Source organism: Papio anubis, chromosome 9 (genome assembly GCF_008728515.1).
Source record: "Papio anubis isolate 15944 chromosome 9, Panubis1.0, whole genome shotgun sequence".
NCBI classification, from domain to species: Eukaryota; Metazoa; Chordata; class Mammalia; order Primates; family Cercopithecidae; genus Papio; species Papio anubis.
Window position 1 is genome coordinate 117,705,814 of NC_044984.1, and position 26,038 is coordinate 117,731,851.

Sequence of the window (26,038 nt, forward strand, 5' to 3'; positions counted from 1 at the left end):
CCAGCTACTCAGGAGGTGGAGGATACAGTGAGCCAGGAGCACGCCACTGCACTCCAGCCTGGGCAACACAGTAAGACTCAGTCTCAAAAAAAAAAAAAAAAAAAAAAAAAAAATTAATTCAAATGAAAACCTACAAAATCCCAAAACACTCAAGTGTCCAAAAAAAAAAAAAAAATCCATGGACTGATTTTGGCCCATGAACTGCCGATATGCAACTCGTGGTAGAAGAAGGCTGCTGTAAGTGAAACCAAGATAAGCAAACAGAGTTCAATTGCTGGCCTGCTTCCTGGATACCTGTAGTTGAGCACACAGTGGGAACAGCTGGCCTAGTCTGCCCTTGCTCCCTGCAGGACACCAAGCCATCCTCTGTGCACAGTGGCTTTTGAGTTCCAGAGTCTTAAGCTAGCTCAATGGAGAACTCCTGGGCAAGAGACTGAACTGTCTTCACACCAGGGAGCCTGCACAGCCACCAAGAGTAGAGAAGGAGAGCAAGAGCGGCTGAGAGCAGCATCAAAGAGATGACCATATCATAACTTCAACCAGAACCAACAATGTCTGTTTGAAGGCTTAACTTCTGTTCAACCTTGTAAGAAATATAAAACGGGTCCCATACCCACTACTGAAGGAGATGTTAAATGCATGTAGAACAGAGCTAAGATATTAGCAATGAGAAAAAAGTCAGATCTGATTTTTTCCTGCAACTCAAACCAAAACAAAAATTAGACTCACCTACAATCCGTTGCCCATCTTCCGTTCTTAGCCGCACAATCTGCATCTTCACGTTTGTGCCACTGACAGATGCTAGAACACCCTCAACTTTTGTCCAGACACTCAGCACTGAACCACATAATACATAGTATGTACGGCAACGAAGACCTATTTCACAAACTAACCCCAAGCTTGCTTTTTTGCAATTGCCACGCCTAAGAAAAGTGGGAAAGAAATACACATATGTGAGTGTCTATATATGCACACAGACACATGTTTCTGAAAGGTTTACAAGGTCAACTCAAATTTCTTTTCTTTTTGTTTTTTTGAGACGGAGTTTCACTCTTGTTGCCCACACTGGAGTGCAGTGGCACGATCTTGGCTCATTGCAACCTCCGCCTCCCAGGTTCAAGTGATTCTCCTGCCTCAGCCTCCCAAGTAGTTGGGAATTTCTTTTTTTCTTGTATTTTTAGTAGAGACAGGGTTTTGCCATGTTGGGCCGGCTGGTCTCAAACTCCTGACCTCTGGTGATCCGCCCTTGGCTTCCCAAAGGGTTGGGATTACAGGCGTGAGCCACCGCTCCTGGCCGCAAGTTTCAAATAAACAATGTTTTAGCAGTATTTGCCTTTACTATTTCTTAGATTATAAATCTGTTGGCCTACTGGGTTATCATTTCCAATTTAAGGTATCAGTGCTGATTTTTTTATTTGTTTGTTTTGAGGTGGAGTTTCACTCTGTCGCCCAGGCTGGAGTGCAGTGGCTGGATCTCAGCTCACTGCAAGCTCCGCCTCCCGGGTTTACGCCATTCTCCTGCCTCAGCCTCCCGAGTAGCTGGGACTACAGGCACCCGCCACCTCGCCCGGCTAGTTTTTTGTATTTTTTTAGTAGAGATGGGGTTTCACCAGGTTAGCCAGGATGGTCTCGATCTCCTGACCTCGTGATCCGCTCGTCTCGGCCTCCCAAAGTGCTGGGATTACAGGCTTGAGCCACCACGCCCAGCCTCAGGGCTGATTTTTAAAACCACAATTTTTTCAGGGGCCTGCCTCCCTATAAAAAGGGTTGAATTTATTGTGTTTGCTATCTGTTGAAGCATTTTAGTTATTTTAACATCCATTATTTTACTATAGTATTGCTAGTTTATAAAATGATCTTGCTAGCCTAGCCGGGCATGATGGCTCATGCCTGTAGTCACAGCTCTTTGGGAGGTTGAGGGGGGAGTATTGTTTGACTTCAGGAGTTTGAGACCAGCCTGTGCAACATGGCCAGGCTCTATCTCTACAAAAAGTTTAACATAATTAGGCATGGTGGCTCATGCCTGTAACCCCAGCACTTTGGGAAGCTCAGGCCTGCAGATAGCTTGAGGCCAGGAGTTTGAGACCAGCCTGGCCAACATGGAGAAACCACATTTCTACTGAAAATACAAAAACTAGCCAGGTGTGGGCTGGGCACTGTGGCTCATGCCTATAATCCCAGCACTTTGGGAGGACAAGGTGGGCGGATCACGAGGTCAGGAGATCAAAACCATCCTGGCTAACATGGTGAAACCTGGTCTCTACTAAGAATACCAAAACATTAGCCAGGCTTGGTGGCAGGCACCTGTAGTCCCAGCTACTCTGGAGGCTGAGGCAGGAGAATGGCGTGAACCTGGGAGGCAGAGCTTGCAGTGAGCCGAGATAGTGCCACTGCTCTCCATGCTGGGCAACAGAGGAGACTCTGTCTCAACAACAACAACAACAAAAAAAACAAACAAAAAAAGCCGGGTGTGGTGGCACATGCCTGTAATCCCAGCTACTCAGGTGGTGGAGGCACGAGAATCGCTTGAACCTGGGAGGTGGAGGTTGCAGTGAGCCAAGATGGTGCCATTGCACTCAAGCCCTCTGTTTAAAAAAGAAAAAAAGATCCTGAGACATCCTGCCATGAAAAAACAAGCAACACCTGTGAAAATAAAAGAAGGGCCGGGGGGAAAGATCCTGCCAGTTATTTCTATATTATGAAACTACTGATACACTGGTTCTAAATCACATTAGTGGGAAGGACTCAGCAATCTAGAGGGGGGACGGAAAGGGGTGGGAGGGGAGGGAGAGGCTACATGTAAGTTTAAGAAGAAATGAGAAAAAGGGAGAAATACCACCAATGTTTTATGGTTAAAATTATTTTCAGAATTCATCAATAAAGATGTCCTTCTGGTTAGTACTAATTCAAGATGAATCTAATACACACAGTGTTAAACGTACATGTATAGGACACTTTTCTTACTGTAACTCAAAGCAAATGTTTGTTGTTTTTTAAGTTAATTTTTTTGTAGAGATGGAGTCTCGCTGTGTTGAGGAGGTTGGTCTCAAACTCCTGGCCTCAAGCAGTCCTCTCATCGTGATCTCCCAAAGTGCTAGAAGCCACTGCACTGTCCCCAGAGGAAATGTTTTAGAAAATGTTAGGGGCAGGCGCAGTGGCTTATGCCTGTAATCCCAGCACTTTGGGAGGCCGTGGTGGGCAGATCACAAAGTCAGGAGTTCGAGACCAGCTTGGCCAACATGGTGAAATGAAACCCTGTCTCTACTAAAAATACAAAAATTAGTTGGGCATGGTGGCGGGCGCCTGTAGTCCCAGCTACTCAGGAGGCTGAGGCAGGAGAACTGCTTGAACCTGGGAGGCAGAGGTTGCAGTGAGCCAAGATCGTGCCACTGCACTCCAGCCTGGGAAACAGAGCAAGGACCCCATCTCCAAAAAAAAAAAAAAAAAAAAAAAAAGGTTTGTAGGTTAACTTTTAAAACTTTTTTTTATTTTGAGATCGAGTCTCGCTGTCACCCAGGCAGGGGTGCAGTGCCACGATCTCAGTTCACTGCAACTTCTGCCTCCCAGGATCAAGCAATTCTTGTGCCTCAGCCTCCCAAGCAGCTGGGATTATAGGCGTCTGCCACCATGCCCTGCTAATTTTTGTATTTTTAGTAGATACGTGGTTTCACCATGTTGGCCGGGCTGGTCTTAAACTCCTGGCCTCATGTGATCCATCTTGACCTCTCAAGGTGCCAGGACTACCGGCAAGCCAATGGCACCTAGCTGGCCTACCTTTTAAAACATTTTATCTTACAGACTTTTTCTAATTTTCAGTGGCACTAATTTACTCTCATAATGAAAACCAAAAGCACTACTCACATCAAAGCCAACTTATACACCTACAGAAGGAGCCCAAACCATCAAAAAACAAACAAAAAAACCCCTCAAGCTAAAATTCATTTACACCTTATATTCCTTTTCATGAAGTGGGTCAGATACCGCAAGAGCATTAACTACTTAATGAGGGAGAAAACTATGATTTGCAGATATGAGAGTATACGAGGTCACAAAGTAAACACTGCAAGCTAAGGGGTGAGGGGGCACAGCAAGAAGCACTCCAAGACTCAACAACAAAAGTTTGCGTGTGCTGTGCTGTTAACTTTGGGCATCTCTCTGGTTTCTTAGACATTCCCTAGATCTGGGACACCAGTAAAGCTTTTTTAAAAAAGAAAGGAAGAAAGAAAAGAGCCCAGCTACTCAGGAGGCCGAGATGGGAGGGGTTTGAGGCTGCAGTGAGCTACGACTGGCTGCACTGTTCTCCAGCCTAGGTGATATAATGAGACTGTCCTTTGAAATAACCAACCAAACAAAAAAAACACGGAAAGTGACAGAAGGAAGGCGAAAAAGTTTTTTTTTTTTTTTTTTGAGACAGAGTTTTGCTCTTGTTGCCCAGGCTATAGTACAATGGCACGATCTCAGTTCACCGCAACCCCCGCCTCCTGGGTTCAAGCGATTCTCCTGCCTCGGCCTCCTCAGTAGCTGGGATTACAGGCATGTGCCACCACAGCCGGCTAATTTTGTATTTTTTTTTTTTTTTTAAGTAGAGACGGGGTTTCTCCATGTTGGTCAAGCTGGTCCCGAACTCCCAATCTTAGGTGATCCGCCCGCCTCAGCCTCCCAAAGTGCTGGGATTTTTTTTTTTTTTTAAATGGAGTCTCACTCTGTCACCCAGGCTAGAGGCAATAGGCGCAATTTTGACTCCTGCAACTTCCAACCTTCTGGGTTCAGGCAATTTCCTGCCTCAGCCTCCCAAGTAGCTTGGATTACAGGCGCCATACCACACTGGCATTTTTGTATTTTTTGTATTTTGTTTTATAATTGTTTTGTTTTTTTTTTTTTGAGACAGAGTCTGGCTCTGTCACCAGGCTACGGAGTTCAGTGGCAGGATCTCTGCTCACTGCAAAGCTCCGCCTCGAGGTTTCACGCCATTCTCCTGCCTCAGCCTCCCAGTAGCTGGGACTACAGGCGCCCTTTTCATGGCTAGTTTTGTACTTTTTAGTAGAGCGGGTTTCACCGTGTTAGCCAGGATGGTCTCGATCTCCTGACACCGTGATCCGCCCGTCGGCCTCCCAAAAGTGCTAGGATTACAGGCTTGAGCCACAGCCCGGCCTTGTTTTGTATTTTTAGTAAAGATGGGGTTTCACCATGTTGGCCAGGACGGTCTTGAACTCCTGACCTCAGGTGATCCGCCCACCTCAGCCTCCCAAGTGCTGGGATTACAGGCGTGAGCCACCACGCTCGGCCATGAAAAAGCAAGTTCTAACATGAAGGATGACTGTTAAAGTCACGCTGCCAGACAACAGTTTGGCTGGAAATCAGAAAGCATCAGTGAAGAGTAAGGAGGCACATAAACTAAACAGTTTCATAAACAGTACACAAACTACAACCATCCAGTAAATATCCCTGATGGAACACACCACGCCTGACAATACTTAATCTGTTAGTTAATTCATGAGGACATACTGGTAAAGAGTGAAGGTGTATTTAAATCTCAATTAAAATTTGGAAATATGGTAGGAAACATGAAAATACTAACCAATAAGCATGAGTACAAGTATCTGCAGATGAATTATACTGATCTAACCAGTGCATCAGAGCATCATCTGAGACGACCTGTAAAAACGAGAAAAATTTCACTGAAAACAGTATTGGCTGCAAATAAGCTGGTTTTTAGATCACGAGCATGTTCTAGAGCCGTTTAAAATAATCTCTACACAAAAAGCCTTACCGTTGCCATTAACTGAATCTGAACGTCATTTCAAAAGTTCCGTCATGCTGGTTCCTCTTATACAATACATTTTTCAAATAACTACTTAACTTTGTTTTCAAATCAGAATGGCTACAAATAATAATATAAGGTAATATTAATAAAATAAAACCTAATAGTAGATGTTAGGAAAAATGGTCGCTTACTGTTTTCTATAAATCATTGCAAAATATAAACATAGAGGCATCCTCACAATAAAACTAAGAGGTAGTGAGAAGGGCTTTAAACATTCTAACTTTTGTGATTAGCACGGGAAGCTTCCTTTACTGAAGAGGTAAGCTATTTCAAATAATCATTTTAGGCTGGGCACGGTGGTTCATGCCTATAATCCCAACACTCTGGGAGACCAAGGCGGGTGATCACTTAAGGCCAGGAGTTCAAGACCAGACTGGCTAACATGGCGAAACTCCGTCTCTACTAAACATACAAAAAAAAAAATTAGCCAGGTGTGTAGCACATGCCTGTAATCCCAGCTACTTGGGAAGCTGAGGCACAACAATCACTTGAACCCGTGAGGCGAAGGTTACAGTGAGCCAAGACTGCACTACTACACTCCAGCCTGGGCAACAGAAGGAGGCACCCTAGAAGTTTCTTAAGGCTGCTAACATTAAGACTGTGATATCAGCATTACAAAAGTTGACATTTTTCTTAAACCAGGCTGGGTGCGGTGGCTGACACCTGTTAATTCTAGAACTTTGGGGGCAGGGTAGAAAAAGAATTAGCCCGAGCCCGATGAGATGAACTCCAGTCCAGCCTTTGCAACATAGTGAGACCTCATTAAAAAAAAAAAAAAAAAAAAGAGGAAAATATAATTTCTTTTTTTTTTTTTTTGGAGACGAATCTCGGCACAATAATCACCAGGCTGGAGTGCAGTGAAGCTGGCGCCCGCCACCTACACTTAGCTGGATTTTTGTATTTTTAGTAGGAGGCGGGGTTTCACCATGTTAGCCAGGATGGTCTCGATCTCCTGACCTCGTGATCCGCCCGCCTCGGCCTCCCAAAGTGCTGGGATTACAGGCTTGAGCCACCGGAAAATATAATTTCATACCTAGAAAAACTATCTTAAACAATTTCAATATATTATAAAATAAGTTTTTTTTTTTTTTTTTTTTTTTTTAGGCTGAGTCTTGCTCTGTCACCCTGGCTGGAGTGCAGTGGAACAGGCCCTACCGACTTACTGTAGCCCGCCTCCATGTCCCAGGTTTTAAGCTGATGATTCTCCTGCCTCAGCCTCCTGAGTAGCTGGGACTACAGGTGTGCGCCACCACACCTGATTATCTTTTGTATCTTTAGTAGAGACAAGGTTTTAACATGTTGGCCAGGCTGGTCTCGAAATCCTGACCTCTGGTGATCCAACTGCCTCGGCCTCCCAAAGTGCTAGGATCACAGGCATGAGCCACCACGCCCAGCCAAAATAAGTATTCTTTTTTTTTTTTTTGAGATGAAGTTTCACTCTTGTTGCTCAGGCTGGAGTGCAATGGCTCCACCTTGGTTCACTGCAACCTCCGCCTCCTGGGTTCAAGCAATTCTCCTACTTCAGCCTCCCGAGTAGCTGCGATTGCAGGTATGCATCACCATCCCGGGCTAATATGTTGCATTTTCAGTAGAGACGGAGTTTCTCCATGTTGGTCAGGCTGGTCTCAAACTCCCAACCTTAGGTGATCTGCCCGCCTCGGCCTCCCAAAGTGCTGGGATTACAGGTGTGAGCCACTACGCCTGGCCCAAAATAAGTGTTCTTATATAATATAAAGTACAAATGAAAAAATACCTTCTTATATTTCTTTTTTAGATCAGCATAAATTTCTAATTTGAGCTGTTTCCCAGTATTTGGTCGATAAACTAAGAAAAGTTTCTTTTTAGGATTCACTTCTTTAACTAAGATGGCAGTTTTCTTGTTGTTCCTTATCTGTTTAAAGAAAATGACAAAATATAAAGATTTTACAACACACACTTTAAGACATGTTTTTGTATCATCACATCAGCATATATAATCACTTGAGACTGTAACACTAAGTAAGTACATAGATAGGTAACTTCAAAAAACACCAAAACTGCTTGTTTAAAAGACTGTAACATGGCCACACCCAAAGGGCAGTTATTGGACCTTAATTCCGGCTAAAACAAAGGTTAAAGACCAAAGTTATCTTCAGAAAACTATGTGGAATTAGCTTTAATGCACAAATGTCCAATACAGATCATTTTGCTTCTTTTATTTCCTGTACCTGGAACCCCAGTCAAGTAGCCTCAGAGAGATAAGAAAAACCAAGTGTAATAAAATGTTAACAGTAGAATCCAGGTAGTAGGCATTAGGGGTCTTCAGAGAAAGTTCTTTTAGCTCTGCTGTATGTTTTTAAACATCTCTCAGTAAAATGGAAAAATAAATATTACTCTCCTTTCAGGTTAACAATAGAATTCACGCCTCTCCAAGCTAAGGCCTTGGATAGCCCCAGTGCTCTGCACTTATCTACTCTGCCAGTACTGCCTTTCCTGATGTCACAGGGTTTTGAAGGGCAAAGTGAGAGATCACCTGATAAAGTGTTCTGTAAACAGCAAAGCTATGGCAGCAGAAAGCAAAAATGTTGAACAAATCGTCCACATATATGGAGATAAAAATGGAAGAAAGGGAAGCATTAGAGAAATGTTGGAATCCAGGTATGTATTTTTAACTTTTTTTTTTTTTTTTTTTTGAGACAGAGCCTTGCTCTGTCACCAGTCTAGAGTATAGTGGCGATCAGAAACGCACGGCTCACTCCTCTCGGGTTCCATGTTCTCCTGCCTCAGCCTCGAGAGTAGCTGGGACTACAGGCACCGCCGCCGCCCGGCTAAGTTTTTGTATTTTTAGTAGAGATGGGGTTTTGCCCGTGTTAGCCAGGATGGTCTCCAGTCTCCTGACCTCATGATCCGCCCTCTGCGGCCTCCCCAAAGGAGTCGCTGCGGATTACAGAGGCGAGCCACAGCCCGGCCAGGTATGTGTTACCCAGCCTTTTTTTTTTTGAGACAGAGCCTTGCTCTGTCACCAGTCTAGAGTATAGTGGCACGATCTTGGCTCACTGCAAGCTCCGCCTCCCGGGTTCAAGGCGATTCTCCTGCCTCAGCCTCCCAAGTAGCTGGGACTACAGGTACCCGCCACCATGCCCAGCTAATTTTGTATTTTCAGTAGAGACAGGGTTTTTCCATGTTGGCCAGGCTGGTCTCGAACTCCCGACCTCAGGTGATCTGCCCGCCTCGGTCTCCCAAAGTGTTAGGATTATAGGCATGAGCCACCATGCTTGGCCTACTTTTAACTTTTTAAAGTTGGATTTATGAGAGAAACTTTAAGAGGAAGGAGTTACTCTTAAAAACTCCACTTAACTCAAGGAAAAACTGGAAAATTCATTTCTTCCATAATGAAGACTGAACAGCTTCTAAACAATCATTTCTGGAGCAACACGGAAGGAAAAAGAAAAGTTTCAAAGTAAAACCATTTTCCCAGCCCTCTAACACAATAAATCATTGTTTGTGGGGCTATTAACTTTTTATATTAATTTTTATAATAAAAAACATAATCTTTTACTTTCTTCTTCATGAATATTAAAGACCCTTGGTCTCTTACTTTTTCCAACGAATTGAAACATTGTTTATATAATTACTGTAAAGTCATAAAACAATGGTTAAGGTGAAGATTATATTTAAAATTATTTATCAGCTGACAGGAAACATCCAAACCTATACTTACAGGATAGTGTTTAGACACTTAAGAATGGGCTCTGTCTTGACAGTGTCAGGTTAATTATACATCATCACAAAATAGTGGAAAGCGATTCTGACATTGACTTCCTAATGGCAGCACAGGTTACACACACTGAAAAGTATGGTAGCCTAATGCAGTGAAGGTTCAAAGGCAAACAAAGACCAGGAACGAGGTCTCTAGGGCCACCACTCCTCATGCCCAGCCACCTGTTGCCACGCAGAGAATGAAGGACCAGTATTACCACATCCTTCAACCTAAGGGAAGCTGGGGATCATGACTTTCATCACAATCTACCAACAGCGATATTCTGGCAATAATTTCAAATTAAAACTAATAACCAAGAGCCAGGTGCAGTGGTGCATGCCTGTAATCCCAGCCATTCAGGTGGTCAAGGTGAGAGGATGGATCAAGCCCAGGAGGAGTTCGAGACTGTCCTGAAAACAATAACCAACACCCTATGTGGACCAATCAAAATGGCCCCTATGGGGGAAAGCCAAGTAAAATACGTGAATTCTACTCATGTCAGCATCTTGGTTGTGATATCACAATACAGTTTTGAAAAATATTACCACTGGGGGAACTGGTAAAAGTATGCAAGATGTTTATCTGTATTGACATGCAAATCAACCTACAGTTCTTATAATGACATGCAAATCAACCTACAGTTCAATCAGTATTTCAAAAACCCCAAAACCACCAAGGCACAGTAGCTGACAACTGTAATCCAGCACTTTGGGAGGCCGAGGTGGGAGCATCATTTAAGCCTATGAGTTTGAGACCAGCCTGGACAACACAGTGAGATATCAACCGCAAAAAAAAAAAAAAAAAAAAACTAGCCAAGTGTGGTGGAGTGTACCTGTGGTCCCAGCTACTCAGGAAGATGAAGTGAGAGGACTGTCTGAGCCCAGGAGGTTGAAGCTGCAGTGAGCCGTGATCACGCACACCACTGCATATCAGCCTGGGTGACAGTGGGAGGAGATCCCATTACAAAAAACAAAACCAAACCAGAAAACCCCAACTCAACTAGGAGCCAGATCCTTTGAGAGCTTTTCTCTAGATCAAGGATCAACAGCTTAGGCCTGTGGAATAAATCTAGCCTGGCGCTTCTAAACTGAAGTAAGTTTAAGAAGGAATGAAGGGGCCTGGTGCGGTGGCTCACGCCTGTAATCCCGGCACTTTGGGAGGTGGAGGCGGGGGGATCATGAGGTCAGGAGATCAAGGCCATCCTGGCTAACATAGTGAAACCTCGTCTCCACTAAAACTAAAAAACTTAGCTGGGCGTGGTGGCACACGCCTGTAGTCTCAGCTACTCAGGAGGCTGTAGCAGAAGAATCGCTTGAACGTGGGAGGCGGAGGTTGCGGTGAGCCAAGATCGCGCCACTGCACTCCAGCCTGGGTGACAGACTGAAACTCTGTCTCAAAAAACAAAAACAAAACAACCCCAAATATCTTAGAGAACTGGTGAAATAAAAACTATGTTGTCTAAAGTAAGTCAGTATGAAACTCAAGATACTGTTAAGTATCTATACATATATGTATAGTTATGTGTGCACACACACACCCCTTAGTTCTGTCCACAGAGACAAATCATAACTGAAATAATGCAGCTGTTTTACTAACTGAAAAATGAGTCTTCAAGATATAAAGCATTATTAAGACTAAAGCAAGTCTCTGTCTTATGAAAAATGCTTAATTTAAGAAAATGGGCCAGGCGCGGTGGTTCAAGCCTGTAATCCCAGCACTTTGGGAGGCCGAGACGGGCGGATCACGAGGTCAGGAGATCGAGACCATCCTGGCTAACACGGTGAAACCCAGAAAAAAAAAAAAACAAGAAAATGTTGGCCGGGTGTGGTGGCTCACGCCTGTAATCCCAGCACTTTGGGAGGCTGAAGTGGGCAAATCACGAGGTAAGGAGATTGAGACCATCTTGGCTAAGATGGGGAAACCCCATCTCTACTAAAAATGTAAAAAATAATTAGCCGGGTGTGGTGGCGGGCGCCTATAGTCCCAGCTACTTGGGAGGCTGAGGCAGGAGAATGGCGTGAACCCGGGAGGCGGAGCCTGCAGTGAGCTGAGATTGCGCCACTGGACTCCAGCCTGGGCGACAGAGCAAGACTCCGTCTTTTAAAAAAAATAAAAATAAAAAAAATAAAGAAAATGTTAACAATTCAGCCAGGCGTGGTGGCTCACACCCATAATTCCAGCACTTTGGGAGGCCAAGGCAGGCAGATCATCTGAGGTCAGGAGATCGAGACCAGCCCGGCCAACATGGCGAAACTTCGCCTCTACTAAAAATACAAAAATTAGGAAGGGTGATGTGGCTCACGCCTGTAATCCCAGCACTTTGGAAGGCTGAGGCAGGCAGATCACCTGAGGTCGGGAGTTTGAGACCAGCCTGATCAACGTGAAGAAACCCTGTCTCTACTAAAAATACAAAATCAGCCAGGCCTAGTGGCACATGCCTCTAATTTCAGCTACTCGGGAGGCAGAGGATGTAGTGAGCCGAGATCGCACCATTGCACTCCAGCCTGGGCAACAAAGAGCGAAACTCTGTCTCAAAATAAAAAGAAAACATAAAATTCTAAACTCAAATCTAATAACATCCTTTAAAATGCATTAAGTAAAAACGTAATACAAATTGACAAACCCACAATTACAACGATAAATTACCAAAACAGAGAAAGCTAAACACAACTGGGAAACAGGTACAAAGTGAAGAGACAATTACAATATTGGCCATTAAAAAGTATTATATATCTGAATAGCATTTAAAGGAAAAGTCGTACTTGCAATGACAAGTAAAAGCCATCGTCTGGTCCTGTCAGCTCAGCCCAAATCTTGGTAGCTTCCTCCCATGACATTCCCCTCTCTACACTAATCTGTAAGAGAAACAACAAAATTTAAACTCATTTCTGTAAATGCATCTCATGGGAAGACGATAATTCCACATGCACAACATTTTCTAAACTTACTGTGTATAATTCTACGTGGCCAGAGGTTGAATACCCTGGAGTCAGAAACTTTTTAACATCACTCTTCCTCACCTTTTCATCTCCAGAACCAAGATCTTGAACAACAGAAAGAAACATATAAATGTAAAAAGAACATTTTTATAAGGTACACACATTTAAAGAATTTCTCCACTCCACATTTTCCCTGGGGGCGTTGGGAAGGATATTTTCCCTACTTACCTAAGATTCCCATATCGTATCTTCCATTTTTTTTGGCATTTTGAACAACTGCAGTAAGTGTGTCCGCAAAATACTGAAATAATGCGTTCTGCTGATGTACCTCCATGCCTAAAATTCTATTTAAGAATTTCCCTATGTTGTTATAATCTGTAAAGACAAAAGATGAATGTTTTCATGCATTCAAATAATTAAAAATTTTTTATTCATCTAGGCTTAGTTCGAGTCCCACTTTCTCTTCTAAAAGTCTTCCTTCTTAACTCTTACACTGTCCTCACAAGGCTGTAATCTGCCCATTTCTCTCTCTAGGAATTAGCACCACTGCAGGATATGCTCAAAAGAGGTTTGTCAAACTGAATTCTCAACTGTAGCGGCACAATTAGAATGTCTGGGAGCTTTGGGAAACTACAAATGTCTAGGCTCCACCCCTGACTTCAGTAATTTTTTGTTTTGTTTTGTTTTTTGAGACGGAGTCTTGCTCTGCTGTTGCCCAGGCTGGAGTGCAGTGGTGCAATCTTGGCTCACTGCAACCTCCCCATCCCAGATTCAAGTTCTCCTGCCTCAGCCTCCCGAGTAGCTGGGATTACAGATGTCTGCCACCACGCCTGTCTAATTTTTGTATTTTTAGTAGAGATGGGTTTCCACCATCTTAGCCAGGATAGTCTTGGACTCCTGACCTTGTGATCTGCCTGCCTTGGCCTCCCAAAGTAATGGTATTACAGGCATGAGCCATCATGCCCAAACAATTTTTTTTTTTAGACGGAGTCTCGCTCTACTGTTGCCCAGGCTGTACTGCAGTGGTGCAATCTTGGCTCACTGCAACCTCTGCCTCGCGGGTTCAAGCCCCACAGCAGCCAAAACCACCCAGAATGTTTTCAGAACATGAAGCTTCCCCTTTGGCTCAAAAGCATACGTCATAATGGACTTTAATACTATAGCAACAGTTATGTGCTACACAAAGTTAATAGTAGTACCTTTATCGAGAGTAAGAATTCCCGAGCGATCTTCTACATTTATCAGACCAACTCCTATCAGTCCTTGTCGAACATCTGTAAGAACAGGATCAACTCTGACTCATAAATTACAAGAGAGGTCTACAATGTACCACTAAGTGAGAAAAGGATGTTGCAAGTAACATCATGCCATTTAAAAAAAAAAACCTTGATATTTATATAAACATGGAGAAAATGTGGAGAGAACTGCCCCTGTTCACACTGTCATCTGTGACCTAAGAAGGTGAGAATGGAAGGAGGGTTAAGGGGACCACATTAACTCTCTTCATTATACATGTTAAGATTCTTTTCTTTTTTTTTTGCGTCTCACTCTGTCACGCAGGCTGGAGCGCAGGATGCGATCTCAGCTCACTGCAACCTCTGCCTCACGGGTTCAAGCAATTCTCCTGCCTCAGCCTCCCGAGTAGCTGGAACTACAGGCTAATTTTTGTATTTTTAGTAGAGACAGGGTTTCGCCATGCTGGCCAGGCTGGTCTCAAACTCCTAACCTGGAGATCCACCCAGCTCAGCCTCCCAAAGTGCTGAGATTACAGGTATGAGCCACTGTACCAGGCTGCAACATTATTGTCATTACTTATAATAAACAAGTTATCTATCTATCTATCCATCTATCTATATATTTTTTGAGACAGGGTCTGACTATGTCGCCCAGGCTGGAGTGCAATGGCATCATCTTGGCTTACTGCAACCTCTGCCTCCCAGGCTCAAGGGATCCTCTCACCTCAGCTTCCTGAGGAGCTGGGACTACAGGCGTGCACCACTGTGCCCGGCTAATTTTTTTGTAATTTTTTTAGAGAAGGGGTTTCTCCATGTTGCCCAGGCTTGTCTTGATCTCCTGAGCTTAAATGATCCACCTGCCTTGGCCTCCCAAAGTGCTGAGATTACAGGTGTGAGCCACTGCGCCTAGCCATAACCTGTAATTTTAAGAAGTTAGAAATAAATCAAGGAGTCTTTTTTTTTTTCTCCCTGAGACAGGGTTTCTGTCACCCAGGCTGGAATGCAGTGGTGCCATCACAGTTCACTACAGCCTCCACCTCCTAGGCTCAAGCAATCCTCACACTTCAGCCTCCCAAAGTGCTGGGATTACAGGCATGAATCACCGCCCCCAGCCCAGGGAGTTGTTTCTGACACTGCTGATGTCAAAAGGAGTGAAGGTATAGGGTTAAGACTTAACTGCTTTTGTGGAAAGCCGAGAGTACTTATGAACACCCCTAACTGGTATGCCAATATGAACTGTTAACAACACATATCAGTATGTGTTAATATACCAAAAGGACTTTCTAGTGAAAAATGCTAACTCCATCTGAGTGCGTTGGCTCACGTCTATAATCCCAGCACTGTGAGAGGCTGAGGTGGGAGGATCACATGAGGCCAGGATTTCAAGACCAACCTGGTCAACATGGCGAAACCCCATCTCTATTGAAAATACGAAAATTAGCCAGGTATAGTGGCGGGCATCTGTAATCCCAGCTACTCGGGAGGTTCAGGCAGGAGAATCCTTTGAACCTGATGGCGGAGGTTGTATGAGCCAAGATCATGCCATTGCACTCCAGCCCAGGTGACAGTGCGAGACCTTGTCTCAAAAAAAGAAGAAAAAAAAAAAGACATTTCCAAATACACGAACGAAAAAAGGCTATGCCACATGTATCCATCACCCAGTTTAAACAACTGTGAATTCATGGCCAATTTTGTTTCATTCAAACCTCCCACCCCTACCAATCAATCCTCAAAGATTACTTACCTAGGTACTTTTTCAACTTTAAATTGAATTTTAAAAGTTATTTGGGGCTGGGCACGGTAGCTAATGCCTGTAATCCCAGCACTTTGGGAGGCTGAGGCGGACAGATCACAAGGTCAGGAGATCAAGACCATCCTGGCCAACATAGTGCAACCTTGTCTCTACTAAAAATACAAAAATTAGCTGGGCATGGTGGCTTGTGCCTGTAATCTTAGATACCCGGGAGGTTGAGGCAGGAGAATGGCTTGAACCAGGGAGCTGGAGGTTGCAGTGAGCCGAGATCACACCACTGCACTCCAGCCAGGCGACAGAGCGAGACTCGGTCTTAAAAAAAAAAAAAATGGCTATTTGGCAAAGTGATTTTACTTAATGTACTAAAACGACTTTCCTCTTTTAAATCTATTATTAGACAAACATGCTTTCACTATATCAACAGTAAGAGCACCTTCATTTGAATAAAATTTGCTTTAATAAATCTGTTTAATACAAGATACTTATGTGTCCTAGTAACCATTAATTTCAAAGTTTTATACAATTTATGTCCAAAGAAAAAAACTAATATAACAGCAAACGTTACAACAGGTTTGAGTACATCTTTGTCAATAATCATTGTCGTTGTTATGAATATTTTTAAAACTTACCTTTAAAAAATTCTCCAGGATAGTCTGGAGGTGGTGATACCATAGGAGAATCCAAGTTTACAATGGATTTCATGACAATTTCTAAAGCATTTCTTCCATACTGCAAAAAAAATAAAAACCTTTAACCACTTTCAGCATTTGGATACTCTTCAATCACATTACCACCTAAATACTATAAAAACTATTGGCTGGGCACGGTGGCTCATGCCTGTAATCCCAGCACTTTGGGAGGTTGAGGCGGGTGGATACCCTGAGGTTGGGAGTTCAAGATCAACCTAACATGGTGAAACTCCATCTCTACTACAAAAAATTAGCTGGGTGTGGTGGCAGACACCTGTAATCCCAGCTACTCGGAAGGCTGAGGCAGGAGAATTGCTTGAACCTGGGAGGTGGAGGCTGTAGTGAGCCAAGATGGCGTCATTGTGCTCCAGCCTGCGCAACAAGAGCAAAAAACTCTCTCTCAACAAAACCCCCCAAAAACCACAAACTATTATTGTACCAAAGATTCAAAAAAGCAATTCTCAATTATCTTTATACTTATTTATGTTTTCTTCTTTTGGAGACAAGAGTTTTGCTCATCACCCAGGCTGGAGTGTAATGTCACGATCTCCACTCACTGCAACCTCTGCCTCCCGGGTTCAAGCGGTTCTCTGCCTCAGCCTCCCAAGAAGCTGGGACTACACGTGCCCGTGGCCACCATGCCCAATTTTTTTTTTCCTTTGACACGGAGTCTTGCTCTGTCGACAGGCTAGAGTGCAGGGGTATAAACTCGGCTCACTGCAACCTCTGTATCCCGGGTTGAAGTGATTTTCCTGCCTCAGCCTCCTGAGTAGCTAGGACTACAGGCTTGAGTCACCACGCCCAGCTAATTTTTCTATTTTTAGTAGAGACAGGGTTTCACCATGTTGGCCAGGATGGTCTCGATCTCTTGACCTCGTGATCCGCCCACCTTGGTCTCCCAAAGTGCTGGGATTACAGGCGTGAGCCACTGTGCCCAGCCACACCCAACTAATTTTTTTTTTTTTTTTTTTTTGAGACGGAGTCTCGCTCTGTCGCCCAGGCTGGAATGCAGTGGCCGGATCTCAGCTCACTGCAAGCTCCGCCTCCCGGGTTTACGCCATTCTCCTGCCTCAGCCTCCTGAGTAGCTGGGACTACAGGCGCCCGCCACCTTGCCCGGCTAGTTTTTTGTATTTTTTAGTAGAGACGGGGTTTCACCCCAGGATGGTCTCGATCTGCTGACCTCGTGATCCGCCCGTCTCGGCCTCCCAAAGTGCTGGGATTACAGGCTTGAGCCACCGCGCCCGGCCCACCCAACTAATTTTTATATAATTTTTTGAGACACAGTTTTGCCCTACTGCCCAGGCTGCAGTGCAGTGGCATGATCTTGGCTCACTGCAACCTCTGCCTCCTAAGTAGCTGGGACTGCAGGTGAGTGCCACCACGCCCAGCTAATTTGCTGTATTTTTAACAGAGATAGGGTTTCACTGTGTTGGTCAGGCTGGTCTCAAACTCCTGACCTCAGGTGATCCACCTGCCTTGACCTCCCAAAGTGGTCGGATTACAGGTGTGAGCAACCGATTCCGGCCTAATTTTTGTATTTTTTTTTTTTTTTTTTTTAGTACAGATGTGGTTGCACCATATTGGCCAGGCTGGTCTCGAACGCCTGACCTCAGGTAATCCACCCACCTGGGCCTCCCAAAGCGCTGGGATTACAGGCATGAGCCATTGCGCCTGGCCTTTATATATATTTTATACTGCCTAATTCATGTCTCTACACATAGCAAACGTGACAAAAATTAACTTCCTTTACTTCTGAGAACTCACAGTTAATTCATTCTCATTTGTTCTTCTTTTCCAAAAGGAATAAAGACAACCACATTGCTGTACTGATACTTAACATGTGATCTAACTTACATGTGAAATTCTGTCTTACAGGAAGTCATGATTTTAAAGCAAATGCATACGAGAGGCAGTTTTGTTTTAGACAGTAACTACCTTTCTTTCACGTTCCCTACAACTACCATACACTATCACAAGTTTTCAGAGATACTGAAAGTTGAAATGTACCTTATTATCAAAGTTGAACCTGCTCAGATCCCTAGATTCTGTTGCTCTTCTATCGCCATGTGTAAGTGCCCCCTATTAAAACAAAAATTTCAGTCAAGGCACAGGTAACCTTTTACCAGAAAACAGGTACAACAGATCATCTTTTACACACAGCCACACAACTCCAAAACTCACCAAACTCTCAAGTCTTTTAGCAACAATAGATGCAAATCTTTGTTCTCCTGCCAGTTCAGAAATCAGAAAGACATATTCAGGAGCAGTCACTTGGTTTGATCTATGAGTTCGTCCTGCAACGAAATTTTTTTTTAAAGATCATTGATTTTGTTCGCTGAATAGAATATTCTGAGATGGGCTGGGCGCGGTGGCTCAAGCCTGTAATCCCAGCACTTTGGGAGGCCGAGACGGGCGGATCACGAGGTCAGCAGATCGAGACCATCCTGGCTAACATGGTGAAACCCCGTCTCTACTAAAAATACAAAAAACTAGCTGGGCGAGGTGGCGGGCGCCTGTAGTCCCAGCTGCTCAGGAGGCTGAGGCAGGAGAATGGCGTGAACCCGGGACGTGGAGCTTGCAGTGAGCTGAGATCTGGCCACTGCACTCCAGCCTGGGCGACAGAGCGACACTCCGTCTCAAAAAAAAAAAAAAAAAAAAAAAGAATATTCTGAGATGTATTCCTAGCATTTAATACTAAACTGGTATTGGGAAACCACTAAACAAGAAAAATTACAGATAATGTTAAATTACCAAAACACACATAAAACTGCTTAATGATAGAAGTATTAGCATTGCTATCCCAATTTTGCTTAACCACACGTTACTGATACACAGTTACTCTGGATTTTCCCACAACTGTTTTTCAAATCATTGGTCACAAGAACATGAAGATGGAGGGAGGAGCTGTGTGCCTTTGGTGAAGCTACTGAGGTTGGAAAAGCATATGGAAGTAGCAGCTTCTGATATGGACCTAATACATCCTTAAATTTTATAAGGACACTCCTTGAGGAGCCCTGTTCTTGGAACCCCACAAATTCCCACCATATATATATTTTTTACAACTTGTAAACAGGCAAAAAATGAATTCATAATGCATCATATACTATAAGGTACATATAACACTCCCTAAATGCAAGATCTGAGATTTCGAGTTATAAGATATAAGACATTGGCCGGGCACGGTGGCTCAAGCCTGTAATCCCAGCACTTTGGGAGGCGGAGGTGGGCAGATCACAAGGTCAGGAGATCGAGACCATCCTGGCCAGCACGGTGAAACCCTGTCTCTACTAAAAAATACAAAAAATTAGCCGGGCGTGGTGGTGGGTGCCTGTAGTCCCAGCTACTCAGGAGGCTGAGGCAGGAGAATGGCGTGAACCCAGGAGGCGGAGCTTGCAGTGAGCCGAGATCGCGCCACTGCACTCCAGCCTGGGCGACAAAGCGAGACTCCATCTCAAAAAAAAAAAAAGACATTAAACAGGATTTGTTGTTGTTGTTGTTAGAGTTTCGCTCTTGTTGCTGAGGCTGGAGTGCAATGGCTCGATCTCAGCTCACTGCGACCTCTGCCTCCTGGGTTCAAGCGATTCTCCTGCCTCAGCCTCCCGAGTAGCTGGGGTTACAGGCATAAGCCACCACACCCGGCTAATTTTGTATTTTTAGTAGAGACAGGGTTTCTCCATGTTGGTCAGGCTGGTCGCGAACTCCTGACCTCAGGTAATCCGCCCACCTCAGCCTGCCAAAGTGCTGGGATTACAGGCATGAGTCACTGCGCCCAGCCTGTTTTTGAAGTCACACTTTGTCACCCAGGCTGGAGTGCAGTGGTGAAATCATATCTCACCACAATCTTGAACTCAAGTAATTCTCCCACCTCAGCCTCCTGAGTAGCTGGGACTACAGACACATGCCACCACATCCAGCCAATTTTCCTTCTCTTTTCTTTTTTTTTTTTTTTGAGATGCAATCTCCCTATGTTGCCCAGGCTGGAGTGCAATGGCATGATCTCAGCTCACTGCAGCCTGCGCCTCCCAGGTTCAAGCGATTCTCTGCCTCAGCCTTCTGAGTAGCTGGGAGTACAGGTGCGTGCCAACACACCCAGTTAATTTTTGTGTTTGTAATTTTAGTAGAGGCTCGGTTTCATCATGTTGACCAGGCTGGTCTCAAACTATTACCTCAAGTGATGCACCCACTTTGGCCTCCTAAAGTGCTGGGGTTACAGGCACAAGTCACTGCTCTCAGCTCAGTTTTTCTCTTCTTTTGGTAGAGACAGGGTCTCACTATGTTGCCCAGGCTGGTCTCAAACTCCTGGACTCAAGTTATCCTCCCACCGTGGCCTCCCAAAATATTGGGATTACAGGCATTAGCCACTGTGCCTGGCCTAAACCTAGGTTTTGATATGCACAAATTTACCCAATGATTCCTAGCTGGATAATTAAGTGAAATCCAGTTGTAGGAACTTACCGAATTGTTGAATTGCTCTATCAGCGCTCCAGGGTAATTCTAAAGTCATATGAACTCTTCGTCTTTGATTTTTAGCTCTCCTATCTGCTTGTAATGAAATACCTGAGCTGGCAGCTTCTGAGATGATAGCAATATTCTGTGTCAAATATAAGAAAAATAAAGTCACCTTTGCGTAAGAACAAGCAGGCCAGTGCCTTAAATGAAGTCCTTCAGCAGACTGCTTACACTCTCCTTCTTTCTCAACAATAAGACTCCCAATTTTATTTCCCAGTCTCCCTTACAGCTAAGTGTGAACATTCTCCAGCCAGCAAGATGTAGGTAAAATGTATGATGCACAGGAAATGTCCTTAAAAGCAGGCGACATGCCCTTCTCATCCCCTTGTCTCCTCTCTTTTAGGTAAAATGTAGAGGTAGTGACAGAGTCTGAAGCAGGTATCTTGGAATACAAAGGTAACTTGGAAATGGAGGCCCACATAATTTAATGAACAACATGGAAGATGCCTGGGCTTCAAGGGGGCATACAAGCCCTGCTCCACCTACCCAAATGTGTCCATGAGAGAAATAATCTTCTCTCTTATTGAAACCAATACTTAACAGACTTTGTATTTTCTGTTATTTAGCAACCAAAACTAATTCCAACTAATGTAATTCCTAATGCATAAGGGTGTAGATTAATGAAGCAATTACATAAAATAACTAATACCTGTACCTACAATCTTGAAAATATGTATCATTAGCTTTTTGTATATATATATTTTTTGAGACAGGGTCTCACTCTGTCACACAAGCTGGAGTGCAGTGGTGCAATCATAGCTCTCTACAGTTTTCACCTCTCAAGCTCAAGCGATCCTTTCACCTCAGCCTCCCAGTAGCTGGGACTGTGGGCATGTACTACCATGTGACTATTTTCCCTGTACGGGGGGAGCGGGGGTCCCACTATGTTGCCCAGGCTGGTCTCAAACTCTTGTAATCCTACCACTTTTGAGAGGTTGAGGTGAATGGATCGTTTGAGGTCAGGAGTTCAAGACCAGCCTGGCCAACATGGCAAAACCCTGTCTCTATTAAATACACAAAAATTAGCCAGGTGTGGTGGTGTGTGCCTGTATTCCCAGCTACTTAGGAGGCTGAGGCAGAGAACTGCTTGAATCCGGGAGGTGGAGGTGGCAATGAGCCGAGATCGCACCACTGCATTCCAGCCTGGGGGACAAAGTGATGGTCCTTCTCAAACAAACAAAAAGTCTACAGAAAGAGTCTCTGGGTCAGCATAGTAGCTCACGCCTATAATCTCGGCATTTTGGGAGGCAGAGGTGGGCACATCAATTGAGGTCAGGAGTTCAAGAGAAGCCTTGTCAATATGGTGAAACCTGTCTCTGTCAAAAAATACAAAAATCAGCCAGGCGTGGAGGTGCGTGCCTGTAGTCCCAGCTACTCGGGAAGCTGAGGCACGAGAATCACTTTGACCCAGGAGGCAGAGGTAACAGAGTTGAGATCACGCCACTGCACTGCACTCTAGCTTGGGCAACAGAGTGAGACTCTGTCTCAAAAAAAAAAAAAAAAAAAAAAAAGTCTCTGGAGGCACCCAAAATCTCTACAATGGTTGGATATGGGAATGTAATCTATAAGCTATTTACAGTAAATCATCTTAATATAAAATGATACAGCAATAAAATACACAGTGAAACCAAAGTTACTAGTAATATGGACATAAATATTTTAGACTCAAAATCAGAATGACACTACAATGACATCAGATGTCACACCAAGACGAACTAAGAGAACTTTTTTTTTTTTTTTGAGACAGTTGCCCAGGTTGGAGTGCAATGGTGCAGTCTTGGCTCACTGCAACCTCCGCTTCCCAGGTTCAAGCTATTCTGTTGCCTCAGCCTCCTGAGTAGCTGGGACTACGGGCACCTGCCACCATGTCTGACCAATTTTTGTATTTTTAGTAGAGGTGGGGTTTCACCATGTTTGCCAGGCTGGACTTGAACTCCTGACCTCATGATCCGCTCGTCTTGGCCTCCCAAAGTGCTGGGATTACAGGCATAAGCCACCATGCCCGGCGTGAACGAAGTGTTTTACATCATGATTAAATATTTCAAAAGCCTCCAAAGTACTCAAGAGCCATATCTAATTCTATGCATTATACACAATATTTATTACATTCAATGATAAAATAATAAAAACATGTAAAATATTCAGTAAGTAAGGGAAATTACTAAAAAAATATGTGTAATAGCTCTGTTGCCCAGGCTGGAGTGTAATGGTGCGATCTCGGCTCACTGCAACCTGCGCCACCAAGGGTTAAGCTATCCTCCCACCTCTGCCTTCTGAGCAGCTGGGACTACAGGCATGCACTACCACACCCAGCTAATTTTTTGTATTTTCAGTAGAGATGGGGTTTCACCATGCTACCCAGACTGGTCTCAAACTCCAGAGCTCAAATGATCTACCCGCCCTGGCCTCCCAAAATGCTGGGATTACAGGCCTGAGCCACTGCACCTGGCCAATATTTATTATATTTAATGACAAAATAATAAAAACACATACAATATTCAGTATGTACAATTACTAAAAAATACAGAATGACAATACTCAATGGACATAACTTATATTAAAAGGAAAAAAACTCTTCTGAAGCTTAATCTAAATATACGGGAATTGTTCTTTTCACTGAGAAGCATCCTAGTAAAACATACCTTATCTCCATCCATAAATCGTTGTTTTTCTGTGATGTTTAGTATTTCCACAGGCACATCAAGTTCAGATCTTGACTCATAAGATATGCTTCCATCATCGTTGCTCACAACCCGTCCCTTGCGGCCGGTCATCTGAGAAGCCAAACAATGTCATTACAATGAAGGTATCTGACTGCGGTGGATGGACTCAGTGCCTCTCTCCTTAAAGACACTTGGGAGATAACAGCACGGGCTGTGCTGCACCAGGCACTGAAGGATACAGAACACTGTAACACAGTCCCTGGAAAAAGCTTGACACATGGCCACGATCACAAAAGATGATGCGTGACAAGTGCAGTAACTAGGACCAGTGGCTTGGGACAGACACTCAGATACTGGAGGCAGCAGTTCATTGGGTGCAGGATGGCAACAAAAGTAGAACAAGAATTCTATGATCTAAGAAATTTAGATTATTATGTGATAATACTATAAATGCAACTCATTTTACAGGGGTTCAAATGGCAAAAATGTCACCAAGAGATACAGGCCTATTTACCTCAGCAACGTTCTCAGGGCCACCAAGTTCATCGATAAGTTCATCCAGGGTATTAGGGGGGAGGTCTTCAGCTAATTTTTCTAACTTATCAAGCAGGTCTTTCTTCATCTGCTGAGCCCTTTCCACAGCATCCTGACTTGTTATAAGGCTATTGTTACTGTTGGTGTTACTGTTAGCTAGGTAAAGAACATTTGTTAAAACTTAGTACAAAGTTTAAATATTTTTGTTTAAAAGAGTATTTCAAAAAGGAAGTTTCTATATGGATACCTGGTGTACTGTTAGGAGCAGGTGAGATAACTGGTGTAGATGAAAAACTAGGTCGTTTTGATCCAAGACCTGATGCTAATAAGGCACTTTGAATAGAATCTGGATCTATACTTTTCTTCTTTTTTTTCTCTTTGTTTTTCTTGTGGTCTTTTCTGATTAACCAGGGATCTGAGTGTTAAGGAAAGATATATGTCAAATCACTCGTTAAAACAAGTACAGAATCTTCAAAGGAAACAGCCTTTGAAATTTTTTCTTTTTTGAGACAGAGTTTCACTCTTGTTGCCCAGGCTGGAGTGCAATAGCGCAATCTCGGCTCACTGCAACCTCCACATCCCAGGTTCAAGTGATTATCCTGCCTCAGCCTCCGAGTAGCTGGGATTACAGGCATGTGCCACCACACCCGGCTAATTTTGTATTTTTAGTAGAGACAGGGTTTCTCCATGTTGGTTAGGCTGGTCTCGAACTCCCAGCCTCAGGTGATCCGCCCACCTCAGCCTTCCAAATTGCTGGCATTACAGGCATGATGAAATTTTTTATAGTGTTAACTGATAATTGATCACTACCTACATTAGTCATCCATACACCATAGGGTACAAATCCATGTTTTCAAGTTAAAAATAACTGCACAAAATTGAGGTTATCTTATCACATATATGAGGCTGAAACCTCCAGAAGGTAGATAAGCCTGGAGCTCTCCACCAAGCAAAGATTAGAATCTGTGTGATCATTTGTACTGTATAGAAGAAAAGGTTTCATATCCCATTTTCAAATACACTGAAACATTAATTATGCCTTAGTGCATATTTAATATACTGAACTTACCATTTTCATCATCCTCACTAGACTCATCTCTAAATGGGTTGAAATCGTCATCATCTCCAGAACTCATGTTTTTAGAGCTCTCATAGTCACTTTCTTCATTATCAGAGGCATCAGATTCACTTCCACTGTCATCAGAACTGCTACCAGTAAGGCCACCTACTTTTCGTGCTTTTTTGGCTTCTCGAGTTATTTCTTCACCTACCCCCAGTCACAAACAAGAGGGTCAGCCCAAATTCAATGTTTCTTAAGATCCAGTACATCATATTTAGTTCATGAATTAATTCAAATGAAAAGTGCAGAGGAAAAGTATTTATGTAAGTCAAAGAACAAACAGAATTCACAAGTCAGTGCAACCTTTTGGACTCCCATAAAAAATAAGGTTATAAACATTTATTCTGAAGAAGAGACTGGATACAGAAGTACTAAGTCAAGACTGCCTTCAAGTGTACCAGTTTCAAAACAAATTCAGGACAACAGAGTAAAAGCAGAAACTCTGGCATAGTCACAATTTGTGTATCGGATTTGAGAAGAGGCCTAATAATTATAGGTTTATAGACACAGAATACTTAGAAAATCAACAGAAAATCAATTTATAAAACTTTTTTATTTTTGGAGATAGGGCCTCACTCTGTTGCCCAGCCTGGAGTGCAGTGCCACAATCATAGCTCACTGCAGCCTCAACTTCCCTGGCTCATGTGATCCTCCCACCTCAGCCTCTCAAATACCCGGGACTACAGGCACATGCCACCATGACCAGATATTTTTTTTCCCAGTGTCTCACTCTGTCTCTCAGGCTAAAGTGTAGTGGCATAATCTTGGCTCACTGCAACCTCCAGCCCCCGAGTTCAAGAGATTCTAATACCTCAGCCTCCCGTGTAGCTGGGATTATGAAGCGCCCTGCCACCAGGCCCGGCTAAGTTTTGTATTTTAAGTAGAGATGGGGTTTCGCCATATTGGCCAGGCTGGCCTTGAACTCCTGACCTCAGGTGATCCACCTGCCTCAACCTCCCAAAGAGCTGGAATTACAGGCATGAGCCACCGTGCCCAGCAAGAAGTCAACTTCTAAAATCCAAACAGGGCTAG

General features: G+C 43.8%; 1 protein-coding gene across 11 annotated transcripts in view; it reads right to left on the reverse strand.

The window, feature by feature from the left end:
• Window positions 1-26,038, reverse strand: part of SBNO1 (strawberry notch homolog 1) — an 84,422-nt gene that overhangs the window by 8,311 nt on the left and 50,073 nt on the right. For 10 of the 11 annotated variants that reach the window (XM_031650867.1, XM_031650872.1, XM_031650869.1 and 7 more), the window contains 15 exons: window positions 24,956-25,153; window positions 24,134-24,301; window positions 23,867-24,042; window positions 23,332-23,463; window positions 20,636-20,771; window positions 18,362-18,474; window positions 18,188-18,259; window positions 16,120-16,219; window positions 13,702-13,776; window positions 12,731-12,877; window positions 12,512-12,606; window positions 12,326-12,418; window positions 7,578-7,715; window positions 5,579-5,655; window positions 730-923 (listed from right to left, as the gene is read on the reverse strand). In XM_031650867.1, coding sequence (XP_031506727.1) covers window positions 730-923; window positions 5,579-5,655; window positions 7,578-7,715; window positions 12,326-12,418; window positions 12,512-12,606; window positions 12,731-12,877; window positions 13,702-13,776; window positions 16,120-16,219; window positions 18,188-18,259; window positions 18,362-18,474; window positions 20,636-20,771; window positions 23,332-23,463; window positions 23,867-24,042; window positions 24,134-24,301; window positions 24,956-25,153 — 1,914 coding nt within the window. Of the gene's footprint in view, window positions 1-729; window positions 924-5,578; window positions 5,656-7,577; window positions 7,716-9,043; window positions 9,228-12,325; window positions 12,419-12,511; window positions 12,607-12,730; window positions 12,878-13,701; window positions 13,777-16,119; window positions 16,220-18,187; window positions 18,260-18,361; window positions 18,475-20,635; window positions 20,772-23,331; window positions 23,464-23,866; window positions 24,043-24,133; window positions 24,302-24,955; window positions 25,154-26,038 lie in introns of those variants that run through there. The other variant, XM_031650876.1, reaches the window with a different exon arrangement.